The sequence below is a fragment of the Limulus polyphemus genome, unplaced genomic scaffold, assembly GCF_000517525.1.
Source record: "Limulus polyphemus unplaced genomic scaffold, Limulus_polyphemus-2.1.2 Scaffold367, whole genome shotgun sequence".
NCBI classification, from domain to species: Eukaryota; Metazoa; Arthropoda; class Merostomata; order Xiphosura; family Limulidae; genus Limulus; species Limulus polyphemus.
This window is the reverse complement of record NW_013665977.1, coordinates 537431-546407: the sequence shown is the minus strand read 5'-3', so window position 1 is coordinate 546407 and position 8977 is coordinate 537431. Positions and strand designations below refer to the sequence as shown.

Genomic DNA, 8977 nt, shown 5'->3' with positions numbered 1-8977 from the left:
AGTATACTGCTATAATATATCAAATACCAGAGTATACTGCTATAATATATCACATACCAGAGTATACTGCTATAATATATCAAACATCAGAGTATACTGCTATAATATATCCCATACCAGAGTATACTGCTATAATATATCAAATACCAGAGTATACTGCTATAATATATCAAATACCAGAGTATACTGCTATAATATATCACATACCAGAGTATACTGCTATAATATATCAAATACCAGAGTATACTGTTATAATATATCAAATACCAGAGTATACTGCTCGTTGCTTTAAGAAAAAGTATGTTAAGACGAAGTAATTAGCGTTGGAATGAACTGCTTTGCCTGTGGTACTATCTATACCTTACATTCGGAATATTAATCTTACGTTACATTAAATTCTCTCTGTTTTACAACGACTCAGGGAGTACAAAAAATTTACAAAAGACGTGTTGTTGTTGTTTTTTTTCTGTAAATTACTCGCTACATTTATTTATAATGAAATTCTAAGGTGCGTCAGTTCAACATCATGGAAATCAGGCACCATAGGTGGGCAAATTTTTCGGGCATGGCTAATTCAAGGTGCTAAAATTCATTTCTAAAACACTAGTTTAGACTAAAAAAATTGGTTCTACTAACTCGCGTTATGTTCTTTGGAAGAATAATTAGTAGCATTAGTCCATTAAATATACATCGGCAGTCGTGTATAAATCATACCTCAAATCTCTGTTTCTGTCAGGTCACTCTTAATAAGTCAATTACTTCTTATGTATATTCATGAAATATGAAAATGGTCAGCTTCCTCTGTCAATTTTTTATCTCTTCTGCTTAAAATATGTATATTAAATTACAATTTCAAGCATTTTTCAATAGTATTTCGCTTTCACGTAAAGGCCATAATTTAGCAAATGCCTCTAAGTGATTTTTAAACTCTTAAGTGCTCGTAATACTGATCTTTATTTTGAAAACATAAAATAATCTGTATCTGTGCTTTCTTAAAGAGTTTACATATTTTGAATTTCGTCTTTCAAAAGCAAACACACATTTAATGCAAGTTTATCGTTAATTCACTGTCAACGTTTGTAGCCACCTTTAACTTTAACTCTTTTTTATTGTTAACAGTTCTTCTCAAAAACCAACATTTTAATTATAAATGTAATTTTAACCAATGGCTACTCCGATGAGCTTAAAAGTGGCCAGGGAACACCTTAAAGTAGCCTTGGGTCAAGTAACTAACTATATTAATAAATTGTCAAACAGTTTTATCAACATTCAGTTATTTCTAATACAGAATTGAACTAGTTTATTATTAAAAAGTGTATTGTCGTTCTTACATTTATAAATGTTTCAGAATGGAAATGACCTGTGGTCAGCTTTTAAAGAGAAGTTGAACTACAGTAACATTAAAACAAAAACTGGTTGAAAGTGTTTTGGTTGACAACTTAAAACAAGATGGATCCTCTAAAAGCATATTTATAATCAGCTCTGGCAATCAAAACATTCTAATCGAACTTTATTGATTTGTAAAAATTATTATGTAAGGCGACGTCAACAACATATATCAACTTCAAATTTCATGTTTACTTATATTGAAAATAAGTGAAAAAAAACATCACTTCTCTTTATAAACAAACGTCGAGTGTAATACATTTTTACATGGAAAAACATAAGAATAGAACCACAATATTACAAATTCCATTTAGAAATAAGTCGTTTTTACTATTATTTTTTGAATTAATTCATCATTCTAAAAAGCAAAATATTTGTAGGTTTTACAGGTAAGGTTAGCCGAACGTTAATGAATGGGTATTTACTTTACAATAAATCAGCATACATTGAGATCACGTGTTTTAACGACTTCTCTGAAAGAGTACTTACTACCCATATGTCTACTTACATCACGTCTTCTTCATGTTTACAGAGAAACCAGTAAACTGCTTCTTTTCCTTTGGTACCAAATGCTAACAGTTGTGAAGTTCTATAGCCATTTGGTAAAGCAGGTCTTTTCGGAACACGAGCTGTGAAGGGACCATAAGCCATCAATTCTGGCGCATTTTTTATGATGACACTTCCTTCCGGTTCCATCTTATCCTTGTCTTTAAACCACACGAGAGTACTATCATTGAAGAGCACGACATATTCCTCCTTCCAGTCTTTACTAAATATACGCTCTAAAACAAACAAGTAGAAACCAGGTTAAAATTAGCACATTACTGAAAGCTTATCTTACACGAGTTTTCCCCGCTAATCATTATCAGTGATGTTAAAATAACCAAGTGGAAAGCAGGTTAAAATTAGCACATTACTGATAGCTGATCTTACACGTGTTTTTACATTTAATCGTCACGTAAGATATACTTATGAGTAAACAAAAGCCACAATCTCTTCAAAAATTACTTGGAATAAGATATATTTACAAGAAGTGTCCGAAAAGTTCGTGCTCAGGTCTATAAAGGCAAGAGGCAATGGTTCAACTATGATTTATTTTTCAGTATAATCTCTTCTTGAGTCTATACACTTGCACTATCAGTGGTGTAAGGCTATTATGCCCTTCTGAAAGAACTCTACCACTTGGTCTTCAATCCATGACTGGACGGTTTGTATGAGATCATCACCATTCTTAAATCTTAGGCCTTTTAGAAAGATTATAAGGTTAGGAAAAAGAAAAAAAAATTACTTGGAGCTAAAGCCGGTGAATAAGGGGGTGACTGAATAATTCGAAGCCAGCATCATGGATAGCGTTCAAAGCAATACGCGATTAAGATGCATAGTAATCTCCTGTATCGGTTTGAACCCTTTCCAAATAATCAACTAGTAAAACGCCCTTGGCATCCAAAAAAAAATTGATGCTATGACTTGAACTTCTTTGAGTGGGTGAACTTCGGTGTATCCATTGCAAATTTTGCATTTTTGTCTCTAGGTTGAAGTGCCACATTTATTCCATAGTTACGCATCTATTCACACCTTTGGAGCAGGCGTGGACTTTTAACAACTCGGATCAATTTCTACTCAGATGACACGCTTTTTGGAACCCATCTGGTATTAACCTTACTCTTGCTCAAACTGTCACTCAAAATTCTTGCTACAGTACTTTTACGGATTTCCACTTCCCCTTCTAACTTCTTAATGGTAATCCTTCTACCATATATAACCAAATAATAAACTTTATCTACAATATATTGTGGTCGATGCCGAAGGCCGACCTGACCTCAGATCATCTTCACATTATTGTCTATCGCGCATAAACTCAACACACCACTTATTCACTGTTGAATATTCCGGAGCGCCCTCTCCTAATGTTGCTTCCAATGTCTTAGTGAATTTCTTGTTAACAATATATTTGATCACTGCACGAAGTTCGATCTTCTCCTTAACGTTCAATACTGCTCACATCTTTTCTTCATAAATCCACAACACACAAAATAAACTCGTTAAGTTATATGTCACGGGTTGTTTACACATAAAAAGGTTCAAACTTAATACTTATCAGAAAAAAAATCATACTATTCGGCTTTTTTAGTCGGACCACGAACTTTTCGAACAACCCTCGTAAATCAGTAAACTATTAAAATGTTATATCTCTTTATTAGCTACATACTTTAGAGTTTCTAAAAATATTTTAATAATTTATGAAAATGAAACATGAGAATTGTGCTGGAAAATGCCTTAATAAGGATAAAAAAAGACTGAAAGATTTCAAAATACAGTAAATTCACTTTTTGTCACATAATGATGCTGCATATTTTCAATAAGTGTAATAAGTATAAATCTTCAGAGGACAGACCAATGTTCTGTCGAAACATGTAATATGTTTTTAAAATAAATAGCACTATGCCTAAAGATCGTTGTCTGCTAATTTACTATTGTGTTAGAATAATGTGCTTCCCCACATATATCCTGGAATACACCTTCTCAACCATCAATGTGTTAACACGGTTGATAAAAAGGTTCGGAATTTTCATAAATGAGTCAGAATGAATGGTATTTCCTGCTGTCGTAACCCACACCTTAAGCCTCAAATTACCGAATTGTATCTGTACTGTCCACTACTGGCAGGGATCACATATTGCCACATATTGCGTATTTTTATGTTTATGCTTGCTGCAACACTGAGTGTAAAGAAATGAAAAAAAAAAGATGAAATCACTGATTTACTATATAAAATAAACAGGAAACCCAGTAGAATTATCGAAATTAATTGTACTATTGACGGGGTTATTGTTTACTCTTTTTGGTGTGACTCATTTATTTTTAGGGGGTCTTATAACCAACAGTCATAGACCTGCAAGCAATTGATGATAAATGATATAGAAAACGTGTATAAAATTCGAAGATAAAAGGAGTATAAATACGAAATAACGTTCACAGATATGTCATTATTTTTATCAATTTCACCCAAATGATATGAAAGCAAACAGTGCTTTTTTATATGTATATATATATAGACGTACGAGTGTAGGGGAGGGGAATATATGTGTGTCTAATGTAACTATATATACTTGTGTAATGATATCAGTATACAGACTACAAGCCACTATAGCTATTTTGGTAAATGATATAATCTAATGATATAGATTTGCACTGCTCTAATCACAGATTTCATTTATTACCAAGAAAAAAAAAGAATACAATATCACTGATTCTATTTAAAGTGCTATGATTAAAGATCTGAAATTAAATATTTTAGACATTTTGACAATAAAGTCTGAAAACAATTACCTTTTCTTTCCAAGTAAAAAACTTTTTATTTCAGCCAACATTTTGCCCTTGCGACTTCACCAGGGCTGGTGAAGAGAAATCCTTCTCCATTCTTCAAACCAATATATGATTTTGTTTGAAGAGATAAAAGTTGTAAACACAACAGATGTTTTAAGCGCACTTTAGGCATTTACGACAGTGCATTATGTATTTAATCTAGCATACCAAATAAAGATTGGCAAGGTGCTACAGTTTCTTCAAAGTCATCCTTGGTATGGAAGACAAAGAGGTCATCTTCAAACTTGTCCTATCTTTAACAGAATTTAAAAACTTACCTAAGAAAATGAAAACCAGGAATTGTTGGGATTACGTTATTATTACTCATGTGATTAACTAAGGTGTAGCTACATTTATATATATTTTTTTCTTATTTTTGATTCTATTTGTAATAAATGTAGTTCAAATTTTAGTCAAACTACATTGATTGGTATTACTTAAGGATTGTTCTACTTAACTATATAAGATGTACAGGTAAACCTGTAAAATTTTGTTCTGTTATTTTTTATTTGATTTTCAAGATTATTTGAACGAATAAATGTTTCAGATTGGACTTGTAGATGTAGTGTTTGATAATAAGAAACGTTAACACCATGACGATATTAAATACATTAATGAAAGAAATCCATTTGTTGAACATTTTTGTCTATGATCTGATTTTATGCACACTGGACTAGAAATAACTAGTGAAAAAAGTGTTATCAATAAATAGTTCTTGTGGTAGCGGTGGTTTTAGCGCAAATGGGCTATCTGTGCTCTATCCACCACGAGGACTCTAACCCCGGATTTAACGTTTTAATTCAGTAAACTTACCAGTCCAGTCTATCCTGACATGGTGGGAATTTGGGGGGATGAAATATAACCAATGGCGCTCAGAAACTTTTGTTTCTCTTCACCCCACTGCGTGATTTAATTTTGACCAGTTTTTAAAGGTCATCCTAAGGACAAACGCGGGACAAGCTATTTCTGGTTATGTTGACGTGATTTTGGTTTACAGCGTGGTAATAGTTAAGGTATTAATAGGTCGTAATAGGTGAAGATTTTATGATACAGTACATATCTTTAATAATAGTGAATTGTATCTGATACGCAGCATCTCACTTTGTAATAGTTGATATTTTACTGCAACATTACATATTTATCTTAGGTTCAGGTTTATTTTGCACTCTTACCTACACTAGGACAACTGTAACTGGGTTGTTCTATGATTACTAAAGTAGCTCCAGTTGTTCTGTTACTCAGTAAGTTATTAGATAATATCGTAGTTCCAGTCACACAAGTTTGCGTGTCTACAGACAAAATAGAATAGTTAATTGTCCGAGAATTCATCCATTCTTATAGTTCTGGTAACTGAATACTTATAATGTAGATTTTGATAAAAGAGTTAGCACAAAGGATCACATATAAAGTGTAATAGACTTAAAATAAGACCCTAAACCAGAGCGCTTTCGATTGTTTGTTTTTGAATTTCGCGCAAAGCTACACGAGGGCTATCTGCGCTAGCCGTCCCTAATTTAGCAATGTAAGACTAGAGGGAAGGCAGCTAGTCATCACCACCCACCGCCAACTCTTGGGCTATTCTTTTACCAACGAATAGTGGGATTGACCGTCACATTATAACGCCCCCACGGCTGAAAGGGCGAACATGTTTGGTGTGACAGCACTTTCGAATAGTTGACTATTCTTCTTCTTTGTTCTCCTGAAGAAGAATAGTCAACTATTAGAAAGCGCTCGAGTTTTGAGTCTTATTTTAGGTCTACTTACAAAGTAGTGTATTACTACTGTTTAAAGAAAGTTATTAAACTGGTTTTGTCCACATCCTTATCTGACTTTGATCATAGATATAAAGTTAACACTATTTGTGAAGGAAAGGAAAATAAACCTATTTGGAGTGTTCAAATTCGATGACGAGGAACCCACTTTGAGACTAATAATGGCTGGAGACGGCTTAAATGGGTAATGAAGAAAAACTTTAATATAAGTTTAACATGACAGCAAATGTACAACGTTTCGATACCAAATACTAGTTGTCTACTTTGGGTTCTCTGGATTTAAAATTATCAAATGAAAACTTTCAATATGAGAGGCAAAAATGACCAAAGTTGTAGTTATTTACTGCTTACTTGCCTATAACTTAGATAAAAAAAATGTAAGAATTTTGTTTCATCGGAAATAGGCACAACTGTGACACGCCTCATAGTTTTATGTAAATACTTTATTGTTATACTCGTTACGCTTTTCTTTCAAGCGCCCCTCAGTGGCACAGCGGTATGTCTGCGGACTTACAGCGCAAGAATCCGGGTTGATACAGTAATTATTTAAGATATTTTAACCGAATCATAGTTTCTTTTATTTATTCAGCCCGTGCCAGAAAAGTGACGACTTCTAGTCTTCCATAAAAAAAACTATTTCGATTTCATTATTTTTTCAAACTTGAGTTGCCCCCCAGTGGCACAGCGGTATGTCTGCGGACTTACAACGCTAGAATCCGGGTTTTGATACCCGTGGTGGGCAGAGCACAGATAGCCCATTGTGTAGCTTTGTGCTTAATTAAAAACAAACAAACTTGGGTTACTTGGCCCCTCCCCGCCTAATTTTTTCTGCGGACGTCCTTTGCCATTGTTGGATTAACTCATACAAACTATATATCATTCTGTTAGCAAATAAAAAAAATCACGATATTTTAAATTCCTTCCTTATCTTGGTTTGCTTGTTTGTTGAATTTTCGCTCAAAGCTACTCGAGGCGCTATCTGCGTTAGCCGTCGCTAATTTTAAAGTGATAGACTAGAGGGAAGGCAACTAGTCAACATCACCAACAGTCATCTCTTGGGTTACTTTTGTTAGACTGAGATTTAACCGTCACTATTTTTAAGCCGTAACGGGGCACAAACCACAAAACCTGAGATCCACATTCCGGTGCGCTAATCACTGGGCCTCGTTCTGCCCTAAAATGTATACATTCTGACCTGAGATACTCCACCTCACAGCTCATTTGTAAGTCTGAGGGCTTATAATGCTAAAAATCAGGTTTCGATACCCGCGGAGGGCAAAGCACAGATAGACCATTGTGTAGCTTTGCACTTAACAACAAATAAACATTATTTGAGATACATGCTTTAAAACAGATGTAATATTTACATTCTTGAATATTATCAATAAAAACTAAATCCAAAGGATCTTTTACATGAAAATACTTATACTCTCCTAAAGATTGTGACTTTTTCAAGAATTCGCTTAAAGTCACGAAATGCATTTACCTCTGAAATGTTTGCTTTTGTTCAGAGAAATAAGTTTATAGAGAAGTGACACATACGACTAAGACGCGTTCAACTCATTCTTTCTAAGCATTATCACAATCGCTCGATCTGCTTACTTGGGAGCAATTTTTCAAACTTGTTGGTGGCTATAGATTTATTGATCATGTATTGTGATTATTGGTACTGGTTAGAGTGCTTTTTATAAGCTTTGATTCACACTATGTGTACAAAAATCACTCTGACCTTTGCAATGTTACTGAAACATCTTCTCGGGAAAGAAGATACCTGCTATAGAAAGAACAAAAAATTCAACGTTGTAACGTCTAAACATGTAGAGTCGTCAACTTTATGAAGGCCATAGATAGGCCTAAATAAAATGTTTTTAATTGTGTACCAATTTAACGTTGAATATTATTCATGATTTTAAGCTAATAACATATTTTATTTGTTGGCAAAATAAAGATTTATTGATCATGTGTTGTAATTATTAATATTAGTTGCAACATTCTTCGATGGCTGAGTGGACGACATCTATATGTTAAAGCCGACGAATGCTAGAAGAGAACGACGAGTCACATGGTGACACTATAGCAAAGAAAGCATAAGAGGCTTCTCTCTTATATCGAAACTTATATTCTTTCAGAGTTCTACTTGGTTATTTAAATGTTTAGCTCGACGAAGATCTGTCTTGAAAGAAAGCTGCCAATAGATTTACTGATCCAGTAGAAGTGATCGTCTTCTTATCTACGTAACTATGCAGGCTGTACATATATATATTTGTTTTGTTTGTAATAAAGATTGTTTCACTTAATATCACACGCGTCTAGTCTCCTAATTTCTCACATAGCAGAAAACTCAGTTGGGGTTTCAAATTCGGATTACTTTGTAATTTTCCTGTTCGGTGCTCCCGTTATTGTTTGTTTGTTTTTTGAATTTCGCGCAAAGCTACACGAGGGCTATCTGCGCT

The 8977-nt window shown here is 33.8% G+C and overlaps 1 protein-coding gene across 2 annotated transcripts in view; it reads right to left on the bottom strand.

Moving 5' to 3' along the window:
• Window positions 1-8977, bottom strand: part of LOC106457738 — a 60745-nt gene that overhangs the window by 8522 nt on the left and 43246 nt on the right. For both annotated transcript variants that reach the window (XM_022383758.1, XM_022383759.1), the window contains one exon: window positions 1895-2168. In XM_022383758.1, coding sequence (XP_022239466.1) covers window positions 1895-2168 — 274 coding nt within the window. The remainder of the gene's footprint in view (window positions 1-1894; window positions 2169-8977) is intronic.